This window comes from Ascaphus truei, chromosome 7 (genome assembly GCF_040206685.1).
Source record: "Ascaphus truei isolate aAscTru1 chromosome 7, aAscTru1.hap1, whole genome shotgun sequence".
NCBI lineage: Eukaryota > Metazoa > Chordata > Amphibia > Anura > Ascaphidae > Ascaphus > Ascaphus truei.
The window spans coordinates 12,280,061-12,300,353 of NC_134489.1; the positions used below are offsets into that span (position 1 = coordinate 12,280,061).

General features: G+C 43.9%; 2 protein-coding genes across 12 annotated transcripts; one reads left to right on the top strand and one right to left on the bottom strand.

Annotated features, from left to right (window-relative positions):
• Window positions 1-1,780: 1,780 nt before the first annotated feature.
• On the bottom strand, window positions 1,781-4,892 carry FANCF (FA complementation group F). Of its 9 annotated transcripts, none has more exons than XM_075607031.1 (3): window positions 4,480-4,892; window positions 3,534-3,619; window positions 1,781-2,907 (listed from the first exon to the last, which is right to left on the bottom strand). In XM_075607031.1, exon 3 carries the CDS (start codon window positions 2,869-2,871, stop codon window positions 1,828-1,830), a length of 1,044 nt encoding a protein of 347 aa, XP_075463146.1. In that variant the 5' UTR covers window positions 2,872-2,907; window positions 3,534-3,619; window positions 4,480-4,892; the 3' UTR covers window positions 1,781-1,827. The 9 variants fall into 9 exon arrangements, with proteins under 9 accessions (XP_075463146.1, XP_075463142.1, XP_075463143.1 ...); XM_075607027.1 differs by having other exon boundaries at window positions 3,534-3,642; XM_075607028.1 differs by having other exon boundaries at window positions 3,534-3,646.
• Window positions 4,642-19,558, top strand: LOC142498718 (uncharacterized). Of its 3 annotated transcripts, none has more exons than XM_075607024.1 (4): window positions 4,642-4,870; window positions 11,825-12,017; window positions 13,450-14,487; window positions 18,374-19,558. In XM_075607024.1, the coding sequence occupies exons 2-4, from the start codon at window positions 11,871-11,873 to the stop codon at window positions 18,518-18,520; spliced, it is 1,332 nt and encodes a 443-aa protein (XP_075463139.1). In that variant the 5' UTR covers window positions 4,642-4,870; window positions 11,825-11,870; the 3' UTR covers window positions 18,521-19,558. The 3 variants fall into 3 exon arrangements, with proteins under 3 accessions (XP_075463139.1, XP_075463138.1, XP_075463140.1); XM_075607023.1 differs by having other exon boundaries at window positions 4,647-4,884; XM_075607025.1 differs by having other exon boundaries at window positions 4,684-4,884; window positions 13,450-14,364.
• The last annotated feature ends 735 nt before the right edge of the window (window positions 19,559-20,293 follow it).

Sequence of the window (20,293 nt, forward strand, 5' to 3'; positions counted from 1 at the left end):
AGAATAAACATTTAATAATAAAACGAACCAGAAATAAATCAAATGTGTTTGCAGAAACCAGTATCACAAATGGGTATGTCACAAAGTGAGGGGTGGGGGTGGGGGGAAGGAAAAGGGGAAAAAACATGAAACACAAGGAATATACACAAAAAACGGAGAACGGCAAGTATGCTAGGGGGGCGACGTTTCGAGGGACTACCTCTTCATCTGGCCCATTCCCCCTGGTCCAAAAGGTCCCAGAGGTACTTCCCTAAGCCTCCCTTCCCCTATAACTGGTCAAATCAGACACCCCTGAAAAGAGATAGCAAACATACAGTGTAGGCTAAATACAGCTAATAGCAGGGCAGCAAGAATCCACTAAAGTCAATGCCAGTAGTTCAAGTACCACAAGAAACTGTGGGCAATGGTACAGTAAAGGCTGAACACAGCTTGCAAGAAAGCAGCTTGCAAAGAAGCACCAGGAGTCCACAACAATTAATGAAAGGTTAATGGGAATAGCAAATGAAGACAGTAATCAAACCCTCTGTGGCTCTGCTCCTTGTGCTCGTGTGGACTGTGACTGTTGTGGACTCCTGGTGCTTCTTTGCAAGCTGCTTTCTTGCAAGCTGTGTTCGAAACGTCGCCCCCCCCCTAGCATACTTGCCATTCTCCGTTTTTTGTGTATATTCCTTGTGTTTCATGTTTTTTCCCCTTCCCCCCCCCCCACCCCTCACTTTGTGACATGCCCATTTGTGATACTGGTTTCTGCAAACACATTTGATTTATTTCTGGTTCGTTTTATTATTAAATGTTTATTCTGCATTACAACTGTTTTCATCATTTAGCTATTAGACAGTGAGTGCTGGTACTTACGTAGATTTGTTAGTACTATACAGGGGAATAAGGGTCCCCTTTTGTTCCGTGCACCCTGCAATTGCATAAATTTAACACTATCAGAGTGCTGTCTATCGTCCCCTTTTACCCATTATTAGATCTTTCATTCAGCATCATGGACTATATGCTGCTAAACACAATACTGAGAATGGAGTATGACATAATACAGTGTGTTAAATTACATTAAATAGAAATCCGACCTGCTGATTATATGGTTCCTATAGAATAACTGTATGGAAAATAAGACATGGAGTAGCGATGTATCCTAAAACAGCGTAGTTTACATGACTACAAAAAAACAATGGAGTAGAAAGAGACATTGAAAAGATTAGTATGTAACAGATTTTGGTAGTGTAGAATTGGGGCATCAGAAACTCAGAGGGAAACAGATTACGGGGCCATAATATGTATAATAGGGCGTGCACTCGTATAAATACACAGGCTCGTTCACTAGTACATATATATACATACCTACACTAGTACAGCATTCCCTTACAAACATACACTCATGAATAATAATAATTTCTCTCCCAATGGGACTCAAAGTGCTTCACAGTTACAATATAGCACACAATACACAAGGCTGTACATAGAATTTTACAGGCACAGTCTCTGCTCTGACTACCTTACAATGCATAACCTAGGTTTAAATAAACAATTTATTTTAGAGGGGATTGAAGCGGGTTATTTATCCAATATGTTAAACTGCTCTTAAAGCAAACTGTCTTTATAAAATATGTACAGATTAAAGTATGGTTGGATTAACACCTTCATTGCCAGTGACACACAATTCTTATAATACATGAATACAGTGAATTGCAAGCTTCATTTAATTATCTTTCATTTATAATTAAATGTTGCAAGTCAAAGACGTCTACTTTCTAATTACCGTCACAAACCAGAAAACCATGCTGTACACATTTAATTTTATCAACACAAGTCATACAGGAATGATTAACGTTTCTCGATTTCAAGTAATAAATCAGTCCATATACTGACACCAGGCACATCAAAGTTTCCATCCTGGGCTTTTAAGGTCTTCAGTGTAGTTTCTGTCGCTGATTTGAGGTGTTCATTCCCTTTTATCATGCATCTGAAGTTATCCAGGAGCATTTTGAAGGACAATTCAGGAGTGCTGCTGATCCACTTTCCACACGTGATATCCTGTTCCATACTACCCCCCAATTTAGCTAATAAGTCCAAGTAGGCTCTTTTTACTTTGGGATACCTTGAACTCAAGCTTGATATAACCTGGCAGTTTAGATTACTGCAGAAGCCAGACCATATGCAATCATTTTCCAACAACCATTCCAGGAGAAGGTGAGACAACGAGTCAAGATTCTCTAAATTGGAACCATCATCAAAGGTCAGCATAACTGCTAAGAGGTGAAATACTTGAGGTTTGGTAATCCCATACAAAACTTCTGAAACAACAGCCAACTGCTTGTCTTCCTCTAAGGTCTTGATTCTGTATTCTAAACTGCTTCTCAATAGGTCTGCTTGTGTTATCACAATTGGGTTATCCAAAGGGTTTCGATGTCCATTTGGAACTATGGAAGGGAGAGAAAGCAGCATCTGGCAACCAGCTTTCTGAGAAATTATGTGGTTCAAGCAATGAAGCTTGTGACTCGTTCTATCGCCATCTCTGAACTGAGCCACCAGATATTGGTAGACATCCTTAGGAAGAGCCTTGTTCTGGAGAAGAGACATGCAGAGTATCTCCTCACTCTGCCCAAGGTCCTTAAACGTTATGAACTGATAGTTCTTAATGCATGAGCAGAGCTGCTCACTTCTTAACCGAACGCGGTCTTCAAGAGCACATCTGAGGGGGTCATTGACTTCAAAGCGATGGTGGACATGTTGGAAGTAAGTCCCCCACTGGAAAGCTCGCTGCACACTTAAGATGTCCCAGTCTTTCACATGAATGCTTCGGGACAGAGCGAGGACCTCGACAAAATGATCCAAGTTTTCCAACATCGCCTCCATCTTCCCAGTCATGATGTCAATAACGTTTTCACATTACTAGTGTACCATCTACAACATATAGAAGGATTGCAGTTATAACACCCAAAACGTTTCTGGATTAGAGTAGGTTTATAGAAGGCCTTATGAGCCAAAAATAGAATCCTTTATGCATGTAAAAAGTGTGTACAAAGCCTCCTCTTCAACAAATGACAGCATTAGTACAGAGAGAAGAAACCTGTTAAGTTTGAAGAGCTCTGTACATGTGACAAAGAGACCGGTGAAGTTTATAAAGTACTGTACATGGGAAAATACCTCATCTTCATAACAAAGATCTACAGCGATTAGCTCACCCTCTCAACCGGGGTTGCCACCTCCCAGGCATCCCCTTCTCCGGGCTCCGGGTTTGTCCCTGAAATCTCCAGGTGGGCGGGCAGCATAGTAAGTGACTTCTCATTGCTACATCACTCACAGATCCTTTGCATTTCTCACAGGACTATCTGTGTGCAGAACTCATTTCCTCCCTTCGCTGCCTACTACATCCGGGTCACAGCCCTATGCTCTACTGCGGATGCTCACACGTAGGGGATCATGGGAGTTGTAGTTTTTATTAGACAAGATCGATTGACACATATAAGCAACACAGTAACAGTCCCAGAAACCCTGCTAGGGAACACACACCACCCCATGTATCTTACCTCCTCTATCTCTTCTCCCTTCTCCCTCTCTCTCTCCCTTCTCCCTCTTCTCCTCCTCTCTCCAGTAAAGCTGCTTCAGTATCTCCCTTTTGATAGCAATGAGGTAACCCTGTCTTTGTTAAATTAACTCAAGTAAAATAAACTGAGAAACCATTGTAATAAATTAATATTGATCAGCGACGGCTCTGTCTGCAACAATTGTCATCAGCGTTAGTTATAAATAATAGAAATTATGTAAGGTAATATATAATTCCATATACCATTAACGCAGCAATATGCCTGCAACAGCAGTCTCCCGCCATCTCCCCCTGCAACTACTGTCAATATGGCTGCGCGGCGTCAAATGGCGCTGCGTTGCCATGCCAACGGGAACTTCACGTGATGTAACAGCATCATGTGATGCTCGTTGCCATGACAATGAGACACCACATGATGTCACGACGTCATGCGGTGCCACGTTGTCATGGCAACTTGACGCCGCGTGACGTTACATAGCATCCCGTTGTCATGGCAACACAGTGTCATTTAAAAAAAAATCTCCAGGTTGACCGTCAGTCGAAGGTGGCAACCCTGCGCTCAACCCATAATACAGCTCATAGCACTCCCGGCACCCTCTCACTCAAACTACAGTTCTATGGGAGTTAGGCGACCCTCTCACCCCCTTATTCAACTTTTTGGACGTTAGGTGAATCTCGGCCACCATTCAGCTCTATGGGACTTAGGTGACCCACACCCTATAATACAGCTTTGTATGAGTTAGCTGACGCCCACACAACAGCTCTATAGGAGTTAGGTCACCCTCACGCCCATAATACAGCTTTATATGAGAAAGGTGACTTCTCTCACACCATAATAAAGCTTTGTGGGAGTTACACGAACCCTCTCGCCCTATGATGTGTGTCTCCCATACAGTTATTACAAGGTTAAATACTTCACTCGCACGTACGCCGTCATCACAGCAACTGACGAATAGACCTCACGCCTCGTTCCAAGGACGTGACGACCATGATTGATGTGGGCAATGCTCCCATTCCACGCTCTACTGAAGCAGAAGATTGCGATAATAGCGCCTTGCGCACTAGTGCAAGGAGAACGGTTCTCCGAGCGGAGCGAGCCCTCACTGGGCCCGCTCTGTAGCTTGGGCGGCGGAGGCAGCTTCCATCACTCAATATGGCCGCCGTGCCTCCTCGCCGAGAGCGCGAGATTATGACGCGGAGGGTTGGCGCGCGGTGGGTGACGTCACACAGGGGAAAACAGGGAAAGAGACGTCCGTCACAGCAATAAAGATGCCAAAAAGCTGCGCGGCCCCCGAATGCAAGAGGAAGGAGAGGAAGAGAGTGAGCTACTACAAGTGAGAGAGAGGGGACGAAGGATGAGGGGGAGTGATCTAGCACTGGGAGAGGTGGTGGGGGGGATGAGTTACTTCAAGTAAGAAGGGGGGGGGGTGAGGATGGGAGGAGGGTGAGCTACTACAGATAGAGTGGGAGAGTGAGGTACTACAAGTGAGAGGAAGAAGGGGGCGAGCTACTTGTATTGGTGGGGATGATGGGTTACTAGTGAGAGTGGCGCGGCACAATGTGTTATCAGTGAGGTTAACAAATCACGTGACAAGAGTATATCCTGGGGACTGGAAGTCAGGCTCAGCCCCCCCCCCCCCCCACCCCCCGGATTTATACACTTTTACACTATGGTAATGTATGTACAGCACCTCACACCCAGAAATGTCTCCCAGGACTTCTGATATATGATGTAAAAGAACACGGCTTATGTTTGTTTCTTCGAGCTCCAGCGTCGTTTTCTTTTTTCCTAAGGGTTAAATGACCCAGGGGCACATATTTTAAGTGTTTTGCCACAAGATTGGGGTCTCTTGGATAAAGCGCATTTGTATTTGGTCTGACCTAAAAAGGGATTTGACAGCAAAACAGGTAGCAAACTGGGCATGGGCATCAATTTGAATAAGTGCATGTAGTACTTCAAAAGTTAAATTAATTTGCGCTGTCTATTTAAAGCTGCGGTGAGGCGAAGCGGGCGTGCTCGTGGTTAGTGCGAGCAGAGTGGTAATTCTGAATGCGCTTGTCAAGGGTACGGGCACGTTTGCTGCTCGCTGATGCGTCACGTGAGCGGTTCGCCCAATGAGGGCAAACAAGCTCCGTGACGGCACGTCGCGCGCAACTAGCTGGCCAGGAATCGCACGGCCAAGCTGAGCACATCATGTCACGTCGCGCGAGTGCCAGGACGCGCTCCCAGCCTAGCCGCAGCCTTAGAGTGGGTACTCACAGAAGAGGAATTCCTATGACCTAGTTGCACTTGGCCCAGACCAAAAAGGATTTGTGCATCAAAACTGGGCACATACTATGCCTTTGTATTTCCAGTTTGATAAAGTAGTTGCAGCATTTGAAGGGTGATTGGATGTAATACTCGTAATACATAATGACACAGCCGCTCACTTGCATTGGGCTACGATGTTGCTGTCACATGCAGTAGGGATGTAACCTATCTAACACACAAGGACATTATCCTCCTGTAGACACCAATTGCCTCCTTGATTCCTACATATGACTTATACCCCCCTATGTAATTACTGCCTCCTCATACTTACCTTCCACAGCAGCGATTATATCATTATCCCTGCTAACGGTATAGCGGCTGTGTGCTCCCACGGAGGGAGACATTCTCTGCTCGGCAGTGCCCAAAAATGATTTGGACACTGCACATTTGCCGGTCTTGTATCTTCTTACACTTTGAGGTGTATCTGCATTCACCATATATTTGTAGCAGTTTCACCTTGTTATTGTAGCTCATAGTCACTTAGCTACATTTACCTCAGTTATACGAATTGATACTACTGGCTGTTGAGGTAGTTACCATACAGCGGTTTCAATTACTGGCCCCTTATACTCTATTTCACAATAGGCTGTTCATTTATAGTATGAGATTATGATTACTTGTCATATAATCTCCCATATGTAAAATCAACATTGCTGTACCAGCTATGTTATTTTGATCACAGTCACAGTCTATGCTGTTTGATTTAATTTTAAACCCCTTTATTTTATATTCATTGATGGCAATAAAGAATATTTTTAATAATACCACAATACTCTTGCTGTGATTGAGTGCTCACCTACTAGGTTTCTTTTCTCTCGTGTATGCATTTCTACCCTACCTAGTGAGCACCTCACTCTGACACTTCTCAGCTGTGCGGGGGCTCCCCTTCTGTGTGTAGCAGCATTTGAAGGGTTGAATTACTTTGGACTTCCTATGTCACCGTGTGTATCCCTTAATTCAGGCCTTCACAACTCCTGTCCTCGAGGGCCGCAAACAGGACAGGTTTTGAGGATATCCCTACTTCAGCACTGCTGTCTCAATTAGTGGTTGTCATACTCGAGGACTGGAGTTGTGCAGGCCTGCCTTACGTAAAACGCTCTTGTATTTAGCTTGGCCCAAAAGGGGTTTGGGCATCAAAACAGGTGCCACACTTGACTCAGATGCCAATTTTAAACAATTTCAATAAATATCTGTAGTATTTCAAGGGTTAAATGACTCTCCCACATATTTCACACCGGTTCTCCACAGAAGTGCCTTTTCTATGTACAACCAACTTAACTGATTTACCTACAATCATTTAGAACAGCGGCACACACTAGATTGTTATGGGGGTCGCGCTCTTCCTCCAAGGCATTTAAGTTAATGCAGGGGGATCGCGTGAGGCCTCTGCAACTTCACTTACCTTCTCTTCGGCGACGTGTCGCCATGGTAACACGCCGTCAAATTACACCGCGGGGCCATGTGATGTCACATTGGCATGGCAACGTGACCCCACGGTGTCATTTGACCCCGTGGTGTCATTTGACGCCGGAGAACGGTAAGGGAGGGGAGGGGGCGCGAGGAGGGAGGGAAGCAGGTAGGGGGGCGTAGCAGGTAAAGATTGCGCACTCCTGATTTAGAATATTGAGATATAACTGGTACGCAATGTAAATCTAATACAGAACAAAAATGAACGCTCCTCAAAGTAAGAAAAAAGAATGACTTATGCAAGCAGAATATTTTCTTCAAAGGCTTTAAAACATGTAGATGAACCATAAACTGATGCAATATAAGGATCTGACTCTGCAGGAACCTTCTAAATGAAACCACAAAGTGCATAACTTTCTTTTGAAAGCTTTCAGAAATGGAAATAAGTTTACATAGATACTTGTGTTGATGTAAATTGGAAATTAATATTAGTGGCCGACCCAGGCGAGGCGATTAATATTTGTGGATCTAGAACTTAAGATATGTGGCCAAAAGTAACTGGCTCTTAAAGCTGCAGTTCAGTCAATATCCTGCATGTGTGTTTTTTTTTAATAAATCAGTTCTGTAGTAAGAAAAAATACTTTTAGCATTTTCTGTTTTTAAAAGAACAACTTTGAAAGACCAATTTTCTTGTATTCTATTTTAACAGCCATATGCTAAGGCACTGCCCCTTCATGTCCTGTCACAAGCCCTGGCACACCCCTTTGTCAGCCCTGCCCTCCCTCTAGCACATGTCAGTGCAGGAGTGCTCATGAATATTCATGAGCTTCCACTGACAGACAAGCAGAATATAAACAGATCCCTTCACTAATTATGTCATCAAATTTCGCCTATCAATACATCGAGAACGAATTGACCTGCAGCTATACTGTTCTTTAGGTAATTAGAGATTGCACACATGAAACTATTGAAGTAAAAAAAAAAAAAAAAAAAAAAAGACTGAACTGCAGCTTTAACATGCAACTAATTAGTCATCAGTTCACATGCTCAAATCCTTTTTGACCCAGGCACAGTTTTGGTGGGTTTTACATACTGCAGGAGCTTCCGTGGAGAGCCACTGTGAAACAGGTGGGCCAAAGTAACTTAACCGGTTAAATACTTCCACTACATATTGAAATTGCACAGTTTGGCACCTGTTTTGATGCCCAAACCCCTTTTCGGGCCATGCTATATACAAGTGAGTTTTATGTAAGGGACCCACCCTCTATGGATAACCACTGGGACATAGGTGGCCTGAAGTCATGTATCCCTTCAAATGCTGAAACAACTTGTTCAAATTGTAAAAAGATATGGCAGGTGTGCCCAGTTTCACACCTATTTTGATGCACAAATCATTTTTGGGCTTGGCTAAATGGAACTAGGTTAACAAAACACAAAACCCCAGCAAGCTCTTTTTGGGAACCCCTGAGCCCCCACAAAATATAAATGTATATAAGTGTCAAAAAGGAGTGCTATTGAGCGTGGCATATATGTATACAACAGACAGAGAAGCCCAATGCTACATCCAACATGACAGAAATACACAGTAAAATACTTATATATTCTCTTGAAAAAGGGTAATTTAGTTTAACCCTTTGGCCAAAGCGTTGTAAGCTTGCGAACCACGACAAGGCAGACACCTGTTCGCAAGCCCTAACACTACCAGATAAAATACTAATATACCTCTATTAGGATTAAAATTCTCATTTACCTCTATTAGGAGGGAGAAAGACCACATTGGATTTATATCCAGTAGAATGAAAGGACCCACTAACTTGGGAAGTGGGGAGGGGCGGGCTTAAAACCTGGGAAGGAGGAGCCACCAACCTCCAACAGCTGGAACAGCTGAGAATAGGTTAACAAAACACCAGCAAGCTCTTTTTGGGAACTCCTGAGCCCCCACAAAAAAAAGTGTGTGTGTCTGTGTGTCTATATACTGTATGTGTCAAAATGGAGTGCTATTGAGTGTGGCATATGTATACAACAGACGACAGAAAAGCCCAATGCTACATCCAACATGACAAAAATACACAGTATACTTCTGTGGATAACCACTGTGCAATAGGTGGTCCAAAGAAATGTAACCATTGAACTACTGCTGCTATTTATTTTAATTGATAAATATTGCCGCCTGCGCTCCGTTTGGCACCTGTTTCGATGCCCAAATGCAAATAGGCTTTATGGATTGGATCACCACAGTGAAATGGATGGCTGGCATTTAACCATTCAAATACTACAGCTACTTAATGAAACGTTTTTGGTTTGGCACCTTTGCTTGGTTTGGCACCTTTTTTGATGCCCAGATCATCTTTGGGCCAGGCACAGTGCAACTCGTCTTTATATAGGGGTTCGCCTGTCCATAATCACGGTTAATTAGATGGCCGCCCAAAGTCCTTTAACTCTCTTAAAATACTTCAGGTACTTATTCAAGTTGGTAAATATTGGCACCCACGCCCAGTTTGGCACCTGTTTTGATGGCCAAATTTCTTTTCGATCAGACTAAATAGAAATGTGGTTCTCTTTAAAGGACCCTCTGCTGTGGCAAAACGCTGTGAAATAGATGGCACAGTCATTTCGCCCTTGGAACATAACTTTCATGAATAAGAAGCTAACTTCAGCCTCTTTGTTGAGGAGGCATAGTAATTACATGAGGCAGGCAATATAAATAAATGAGTGGTAATAAATCATGAGGCATGGTAGAAAGGCATGAAGGGGGCAGAGGGGGATATTAAGTGATTTAGAAGGAAGATTATGGTATTGGGTGTTATTAACTTCCCATGCTTGGGCTGTAAAGTGGAGATATAAAACAATGTGATAAGGGGTAAGATCTGGAGGTACCAAGTTACATGATGGAGTTGTAAAACTGTGGGAAGGGGTACGTGTCTGGTGGCGATTGGGTATGCAAGTATAACTTCACAAGGAGTGAGGGAGAGGGTTCAAATTGCGTGACGTGGTACAAAGTGATGTCAGTAGTGGTAACAAATCGCCATGGGTAAAAAAAAACAAAAAAAAAAACCAAGTTGATAGGAATACAACAATGTAGCAGATCGAATCAGATAAAGTTTTGACTCCAGGGTAATAATGTCACTGCCTTTACTTGGGAAGGTGATGCTAATAAACCGCAGGCAGAGGATTCTGGGAGAGGAAACAGCAGCCAGTCATTAACATATTTAGGAATATATTTCAGGTTATTCTGGTTATTGGCTGTTCGCTATTTGACAGGTTTAGCTCTGTTCATTTATGGACAGGATTCCACAGTTAATTACACGTCTCCATAAACGTAATTAAATTAGCACTAATGCTAAGGCCCCGCTCCCTCAGTCAGCACGCCTGCACTGCAGACAGGCGGGGCGCTGACAGACACAGACCGCGATATGCGGTCTGTAGGGAGTGGGAGCGGGAGGTGGGCGGGAGGGGGCGTGGCTTGAGCGGAGGGACCCGCTGCTCCCCCCCCCTCCCTCCCTCCACGGGCTCGGGCTGCAGGAGGGAGCTGCTGCGGGCTGCTGTAAGGTAAGCAGCTCCCTCCCCCTTCTGCCACAAAAACACACACACTACCTTGAGTAGGAAGCTGCCTGATGACCGCTCCCGCCCTCGTCGCTGATTGGCTCATCAGCGCACCACGTGACGCTTCACCGCTCGGGATCACAATTTTCTTGAATCCTCTGGCGGCTGACGCGTCACAGTGCGTAGTGAGCCGTCAGCGAGGGGGGACTGGGACCGGCTAGGGAGGATTCCCCTGCTGGTGGGGAACGCTCACGCGGCCGTCCGCGCCGCCGAGCGCAGCGGGTCCCAGCCCTTAAAGGAGCAGTCCAAGCGACAATTATTAATTTTTTGGGTTTTAGATAGGTTTGAAGCTGGGGGTCTCCGGGACTGAACTGCGTTGATTTCAGACCCGGGAACCCACTGCTTGCCAACCCACCTCCGTAGGGAGTACCAGTACAGTATCTCTGCAGTTTAAAGCTCTCTGTCATGTGGGCCAATAGAAATCAATGTGGTTCTCCCCTGGAAACCCCCTGCTTCAAACTTTTTTTTTTTTTTTTTAACTGGTCGCTTGGTCTGCTGCTTTAAATATTAGCTTTACCTCCCCATTTTAGTGCCTCACTAATTTTGTATATTATAATTAAGGAGTTCATTAGGCAAATCAAATAGTTTTCAAGCATTTTAAAATCCCACCAATAAGTAGCAATGACAAGACAAGCAGAGAATTCTGGGTGAGAAAACCGCCACAGAATCACCATGATACAGCGGCCAATTACCATAGTTTTGAAGTTGGGTAGAACAAATTTGGGATTATACAAATTGTGGACTGTTTGGCAGAATTGCTGCAACCTCCTCCCCCCCTTATTTTTTATTATTACTTTTATTTAAAAAAAAATATTACCATCCCCCCCATCCCTTCTGAACCCCTCTATCTAATTCTAAAATAAAATTCTAATAAAAAAAAGAAAAAGTAATGCATCCTAAAATTGACGTAATTTCCCAAACTAAAACCTGTTTCTGCTTTTTCCTTTTCGTAGGTTTCCATTGCACGATAAAGACCGACTTCAGCAATGGCTGACTAATATGAACAAAGATAATTTTGTCCCCTCCAAACATCACCGCTTGTGTAGCGAACACTTCAAAACGTCCTGTTTTCAGTATAGGTGGGGTGTCCGCTTTCTGAAGCTAGACGCAGTTCCAACTATCTTCCCCTCCGCTGAGGCTAGTTCGGTAAGCTTGAGATAAGAACTGGTACACAGACGTAGAAGGCTTTATTGTTGCCTCTGGTGGGGTATGTATGTATGCATGTATTTATGTATAAAATGTTTTACCAGGAAGTAATTCATTGAGTTACCTCTCGTTTTCAAGTATGTCCTGGGCACAGAGTTATGACAATACATGGTTACATTAAAAGGGGTTGGGGTGGATATTCTGTGTTGCGGTTATTGAATCCTATGGAAGATCTGTGATTTTCTGGATTATAATGGGATATTTTGCATTACTTGGGGGAACATTAATACTGGCTACATCTGAATATAAAGTTATTTATGTAGTACCTTCTCTACTGTGAAAGCCTTAAAATAATTCTGCACTGTGATGAAATCACTTTATGGTCATCAATTTAAAGTTAAATCGTTTGCTTATTCTTTTTCTGAATAATTCTAATCTTATTTGATACAAATTGTTCATCCTGTGTATCATTTCACATAATCTCTAGCATCGTAATTACTTTACACAGAGGACAGAGAGTGTGGATAAATTATTAGATACAATTGTTTACCAACAGCCTTAGCACAAGATAGATTAGGTAAATATTGTACAGTAAATAAAAATACCCCTTGTGAGCACATTCACATCTCTCCAGTTAGGTCTGCAACCCTGCTTTTCACCATTCTCTCCTAGCATACAGTGCTTCCACTGCAGCAAGGGGTTCTGGGAAATTACATGCAAATGAACGCACAGTGTCACCTTTTTGCTTCATATTCATTTTAACATGGAACCCTATAGGCATATGCCTGCCGCATTACTCCGCTTTTCAGCAAGATGTGTATAGCCAGTAAAACCTACTCACAGACAGCTGTTTTGACCTATTGGGTCTCATCAGTGTGAGGCTGGTTATACTGGTTATACTGGCTTTGCAATGGGAAGCTGGGATAGGTTTGAAGCACACATTATATAAGTTATATTGGGTGAAAAAGTGTCATAAACCCAATGCCGTACAGTAAATAAAAATACCACTTGTGAGCACATTCATATCTGAGGTCTGCAACCCTGCCTCTCCCCATTATCTTCTAGCATACAATGCTTCCACTGCAGCCAGGGATTCTGGGAAAGGATATGAAAATAAGCTAAATATTGTGAAATTCTTCCGAAGCATTTAGTAACTTTGCAGATGTATATTTGAATTAAAAGTTTAACCAATTAAACCTGTAACTGTAGTCCTACTTGGGGCTGACCCTTTAACCCAGCAGATTTAAAAACAAAAATACCTTTGTAAAGTAGCAGCAAGCCTGGCGAAGAAGTAATTGTGTTAGTGATCGCCGTGGCACACATAAATCTGTATGACTGATACCGGTCAATATGGTCCTAAGTGGCCCTACACTAGGAAGCTGTATTACAATGCAAATTACAACTCTCATCAATACGTTTGGTTTTATTTCAGACCAGTAAACACGTGGCGAAGACAAGGAAGCTGCCCTCTGCACAGAAGAACATAAAGGCGGCCGGTAGTGTCCCCCTTGCGTCAGGGTCTGGTACTGTAGAAGCACCGTCTTTTTCCGAAATCATGGAGGCAAAAACTGTGACCATCACCCTAGATTCAAGCCTGATACCTGGCCAAGTGTACATAGATGGAGCAGAAGCCTTAGCCAAGGGTATTGATGCTCTTGCTATCCCAAACCCAGTCACAGGGACTGTAAACTTGGTGCCCCTGGTTCATATTGTGGAGCCCTTTAATGGGCTCTCATTGGCACTGCCTTCTTTTCAAGCGCAGGGTGCATCACCCCTATCATTGCCCATTGGAGGAGGCATTGTAATAGGGGAGGAGCAGATACAGGGGATACCATTGGCAGAACCGATTGCCCTAATATCAGAAGAACACACTGCTTCCACATCTTTGCAGTGTGACTTAAATGCTGGCAGAGTGATATCACTATGCAGGGAAGTGGTTCCCACTGTTATTGACATGAGCGAAATGTCAAGCCACGGGGCCTTGGTGATTGAAAACATGTCCATAGACCCGTTCTCTGAAAGGGACTTCCCTACATTGGCTCCAGCACAGATGTCGCCTGCAGAGCTGTTGGCCTATTTGGAAACGATGCAAACGGCCACTGCCATCCCATGCCTGCAGACGGGGCCCCTCCCACCCATAATGTCCTCTCGGGAGACAGTACTGTCACCAGCCATCACGGCACCAATCGCATCCACCGTTCCTATAGTGTCAAAACATGCCAAGGCGCTGTCTGAGCCAGAGGACGTGTGTGAACAAAGCAGTGGTCACCTTGAACAGCGAGATGAACTTCAGGGAAGCTTAACCACAGCTCAGCTGGTGTCCATAGCCGTGGATCTGCAGAGGAAGGTGAGAGCACTACAACAGAGACACAGAAGACATTGCTCCAAGTTAGAGGTCATGGAAGGTGTGGTGGAGCAGCTTAAAAAAGAGAACCTCATCTCAGGGGAGAAGCTAAAGGTTCTAGAGGGGGTAGGTAGATATCCTACATTAGTAGAAGACTGCAGGTGGATCTCTCAACAGACTTGAATGCTAAACGTCATGGTAATATTAACATAACACAGTCCATTAGCAAAAGTGAGAGAGGACAGCGCACTATAAAGCTACTCCATCCGCTCCATTCAGATGTAAGAGATGGTAGATGTAGATCAGTGGTTTTCAACCCGTGTTTCACGTTTAGTAATGAGCATATTTTTATTTTTTTTCTTGGACACAATTTTAGGTATGTGTTTAATAAAATGTTTTACTGCAATATTCTAAATCAGGGGTGCGCAAACCTGCCCTGCTCCCCCACCCCCTCCCTCTCCTTACCTGCTCTCTGGCTTCGGTGACATCGCATTGCCATTTGACGCTGCGTTGTCATGGCGATGCGTCACCGAAGAGCCGGCTGAGATGAGAAGTTACAGAAGCCTCACGCCTCCCCCGGCATTTAATTTAACTTCCTTGGGGAAGAGCGAGGGGCCTCTGTAACCGTCGCCGCCCCCAGTTTGCGCAGCCCTGTTCTAAATTATACTGTACATGATATCGAAAGCGGTTATCTACAATATAGGAACCCTGCCATAGCAGTAGAATTGATTAGGTGCTCTGCGGGATTACCAGCACGATGTAGCAGGCTTCGTTATCCCCTCTGGTGCATTCTGGTTGGATGTTTTATATTCTGTACTGGCAATGCCATTTAATCCCATGGAAACTCAAGTGACATTTTGCGTTAACACAATATACAATATTCTGTCCTATCACTAGGATCCAAGAGGCTGGCTACGTCTGTAGCTTTGTAAAGTTTTCCACAAGTCTTAAAACCACATTTTATTAATGTATATTATTGATAGACCTACACATACGATGCCACCTAGGCCAGGGGTGAGCAAACTTTGTTTTATTTCTCGAGCCCCACCCCCCAGCTCCCTGGGGATAGGTGATCATGAGGCAGGGGCCTTCTCCGGCTCTTCCAGGTGCTGGAAGGCCCTGCTACCAGTGGGTGTGCAGCTCATTGGTCTGAAAGGGGAACAACCCCCCCCCCCCCCGCCAGAACTTCCCTCCCCTCCCCCCCAGCAGCTGCAGCTGGAACATCAATCACTCCACGGTGCCGGCCAGACCTGCAGCGCGTTTGATGTCACTGCGCTGGGGCGTGCTCTTCCGCATGCCTCTTTGGAGCTATTTCTCTTCAGCTGCCATACCTCCGCATGCCCCGTGCGCACCATGACGCTGGCCGCCAGCTAGGGTGACCAGACTTTCAAAAGTAAAAACCGGGACACATCAAAAAAAGTATTTAACACAAATGACATCACTTAAAAATAAATATTATGATATTTGTCTAATAGCGTCCCCATTTATGCTGTCTCTTCCTCTCACCAGTGTCTCTCTCTTTCCCTCCCCCAGTGTGTGTCTCTCTCTCTCTCACTCTCTCACTCACACTGCATTCAGCAAGGCAAAGCCTGTGCCGCACAGCGCCCCCTAATGGCTGAAGGAGAAATTGCAGCTACTGACCGGTTTTCTCTCTGCTTCTGGCAAAATCGCCTCGCTGCCTGTGCCCCCCACCCCCCTAAACAATCTTGCTCCCCCCAGTTTGCGCACAGCTGACCTAGGCTATGATGGCATCAAGTGAGTAATAGAATGTTCGGAGCTTCAGTCATCGTGGATCTAAATGTTTTAAATATAACCTTTTCACTTTCAAGTTGAGTGCCTCCATGTTCAGTACCAAGTCCACTGCTTTTTAACTTATTAATCAGATAGATGTGGGCATAGTGAGCAAAGTCATCTTTTCTGATGACACTCTATTATGTAAGGTAGTGAAATCAAAGCAGGGTGTAATTTCTCTACAGAGTGACTTGGATAAACTGGAAGCTTGGCCAGGTAAATGGCAGGTGAGGTTTAAAACAGATCATGTAATGTTATACATTTTGGAAGCCAGAAATTCGCACGCTACCTACAAACTACATGGAACAAAATTAGGAAATCACACGTGTCTACATACAGACACACGCGTATACGTGCAGACGCACGCGTACTTGCACGTACGTACACACAACCACACGTGCACGTACGTACATACACACACCCACACGTACGTGCGTACGTACGTACACTCACACATGTGCATTTATGCACACACACGTACGTTTTGCTCTGGCAAAATCTCCCCTTGAAAACGGTTGCACGACCCGCCGCTAAGACTCCCTGCTTCAGCACAGACCAGAAAGTTAAATGGGGCATAGAGATGTGTGGTATCCCTGAAATGGTAAAGGGGTCCTCCAACCACAGATAATGTTGCAAGGGTTTTTAAAAGTCTTAAGTCAGTGTGTGGGGAATAGGCTGGTCAGAATGAACCTGCACGCCTTTTCATTCTATTCCCCATAACCAAAGGACTTAGAAAAAAATATGTAAAAGTACATTTTATTAAAGTGTATAAAAGTATGTGCTTGTGCACAGTATATGAGCTGGGGATTTCCAGGTCCACGGTTCCGAGAGACCATGTGGCTACCAAGCTTGGTGCCATCTAGTCTGCTTGGGTCCCGGACATGAAAGCCTCAGAGGTTGCCACTGTGTTGAAGCCATTTGGGCAGCGGAGTTAGCCTCAAGTAATCACATCCTGGGATGAATGGGAGTCATCGGGCCACCATTCATCGGGACCACCATTTTGCCAGCCCGACAAGTGGCAGAGGTGCCAGGTTGGCGTATGCCCTTGTCAGATTCCAAATTCTGAGCTTTTTGGCTTAGACTGGCAACGCTCTGATAGGCTCTCTGTTCCCTAATCATACATGGAGGCAAAGAAGGGACTTGGTGCCACATAAAGAGGGGAAACTTGTCCAGCCACATTTCTTGGAAGATTCTGTGACAGATACATCAGCCACCTACATACATGGCCATGTGAGTGTTTATGAATACAGCTATTTGTACCATCAACATCACCCCTTTTGTTCCTATCCCCAGTCCCCCTCCCTCCTTGCATCCATTGCATTTCTAGTTTGAAGTTGTTAGACACACTAATTTTGCTTCACCTTTATTGCTCTCTTTTTTGCGCTCACTGTCATTCTACCTATGCCTATTTTGTAAGGATCCAGGGAAGGTCCTTTTCCAGTTCGAGCAGCAGCAAAAGTCTGGCCTGTATATTTGAATACTTTTGATCTATACTTTTGTTTCGTCCTGTGTGTTTTTACTTCTCTAAATTAGAGTGGATATAGCATTCTCTGTATACCACCTGTTCATTATAGGGAAGCGCTCCAGATACTCCTGTTCTACATTAGTATGAATTATAGCCCCTGCCGTGAATTAGTTGTGGTACTATGTGTCTTTACCGTGTCGTCTGCATTGCATTTACAGTCCTATTGTGTGCTACTTAATCATGGGTGTTGGGATCAGTCTTACACTCTTTGCTAGTCAACTTGGCAAGAGGGTGGCACCATCATATGATGGTGCCCCTGTTACCACTGTTAAAAGAAAGCAAGTATCACCACACTGCTTCAGTGTATTAAGGTATTGGTTTGGGGAGTGTCAATGGGAGGAGTTATATGGGGCAGTTGGCGTTATAGGAAGTGGGTATGTGAAGCAATGGGAGGAGTTACATGATGCAGTTAGGGAGGACATATGGAACAGTTATATGGAGCAATAGGAGTTCCACAACACATTATAATGGGTGGGTAATTTTTCACTTTTCACACAGATTATGATTACTTAGGAGGGTTTACCTAGATTACTTAATGTTTGTACCTTCTCTTGATATATTAAGTACAGTTTATTTAGGGGCTGTAGCCTGGCCTAAAACGGCCCCTGCCATAAGTTCATTTTGGTACTCTAATACTGCTTCTTACCGCAACTTGACTTCTCTTACTCATGGTTCTTTCTGCCACGTCTCTTTCAGGCCGGTCTCCAGCCCAGCTCGGAGTTACCCGAGAACAGCAACACCGTTGCAATTGTTTGCCAAGAAGACGACCAGATCTTGACGTATGCTCTGCCTCTGTATCCTAAGGAGGAAAGGCAATCGTTCTTTCATGTTGAGGAGCAGTGATGGGGGTCATGTTTAACTGTGTCGTGTGCATTTAATTTGCAGTCCTGTTGTGTGCTACTTAAACCACCGTGGGTGTTGGGATGAGTTTTATACTCTTGGCAAAGTGCTAGTTGCTTGGCTAGAGGCCTGCTTATCAAATGATGCCAAGAGCCTGATGTTGCCCGCTCTTCTATGTGTAAATTCTGCAAAAAAAAATGATATAGATCTGTTTTATTTACTAAGAGACACACAGCTGTTTTGTCATTAAACTGTCCTCTTCATGTGTGAAAGTGTTTTGCAGTAATTTGCAGATGTAACCCGATTTTGAGTTCACCTGAGCCACGGGAGAGCGTACTTATCTACTCGCTGCTCCGGCAAAGGACTGTGATTGCATTTTAAACAATTGTTGGTGTTTTCCACTATCTATTTCTCTCCAGAAACCCAGGCTGTGGGAAATGTTATGTGGATCACATCTGTACCTGTTTGATTACAACATGACTGAGAGATTTGGAGCGTAGTTGCAGGCTGCTGTTATAAACGCGTGCTGACATTCTACATAGGAATAGCCAGAGGAAATCATGAACATTGCACAGGCTCTGATCACAACAGGGTGTGTGTCATGCACACGCTCTCCCATTCAGAGGCCCAGAAGAAATGCAATTTTTTATGAATTAATTTCCAGAGAAACAAAAGCAGCTACATTGTTTTTTTGTTGTTGTTGTTTTTTTTGCTTTTCGCACAGTTAGATTAGTTTAAGGAAGCCAGTTGGCTTATTACATTTGTACAAAATGGTTTGTTTTTTGGTCTGCTACATGAGACTGAAAGCTTTTTTTTTTCAGATTCTGTCCCATTTAGGACCGAAGTGAATTAATGACGACGACTTTGTACATTTGTGTGCTGTGTGTGTTTTTTTTTTTACCGTGGACCCTTTAGTTTCCCTTGGCAGTTAACAGCCATTCCACAAACACATTTAGTAATCGCAGACATCACACTCTAAATTACTATTATTATTGTTTTTGCTCTATTTTCATTTTAGAATAAAGAACATTATTCAATGAACTGGTCTCAAGTTAAGAAAAATCTGTAATGTTATATAAATTATACAGTGGTGCTTTTTGTATAGTGAAAAGTAGCAGAATCCTAAATCGAGAAACATGAATTTATATCTAAACTACAATAATTCAGCTTTATATAAAGAAATGTGGTAGGGAAAAAAACATTGCTCCCTTTTTGTTTGCTGTAGTAATTATTTCGTAATCACTGTATGGAGTTTATTGTTGATCCCCATCACTAATTAGGACTGACCCTTTAAGCCAGGAGTGGCCAACTTCAGTCATCGGGTTTTTATGGATATTCCTGCTTCAGCACAGGTGGCTCAGTCATTCTGATTGAGCCATATGTGCTAAAGCACAGATATCACGAAACAAATTATTTGATTGACAAATCCTCCCCCATTCAGAGACCCTTAAGAAATGTAAATTGTAATTAATGTCTCAAAAATGAAAGCAGACACATCTTTACTATTGGCACAGTTAGATTACTTTAAAGGGAAGCAGATTACACTGCTAAATACATCACAAAAGGTTTATTATATGGCAAGCTCAGTGGTTTTCAGGCAGGGTTCCTAGGAACCCATTGGTTCCCCTGGCAACCCTAAAGGGTTCCCTGCAATTGTCTAGTCATTTGAAAATTGTATCAAATACTATTCTGAAGCCAGGGTCACGTGTGATGTGTGAATTGCCCCAGATAGCATTAACTCAGCTCCCTTTCCAAATCACTCCAAGTCCTATAATA

Bases quoted from the DNA above. Each gene is read 5' to 3' on its own strand.
- FANCF (XM_075607030.1), bottom strand. From the start codon at position 2,871: ATGACTGGGAAGATGGAGGCGATGTTGGAAAACTTGGATCATTTTGTC.
- LOC142498718 (XM_075607023.1), top strand. From the start codon at position 4,820: ATGCCAAAAAGCTGCGCGGCCCCCGAATGCAAGAGGAAGGAGAGGAAG. The intron at 12,018-13,449 runs GTAAGCTTGAGA...GTTTTATTTCAG, and splicing joins CCTCCGCTGAGGCTAGTTCG to ACCAGTAAACACGTGGCGAA. The intron at 14,488-18,373 runs GTAGGTAGATAT...CGTCTCTTTCAG, and splicing joins AGCTAAAGGTTCTAGAGGGG to GCCGGTCTCCAGCCCAGCTC.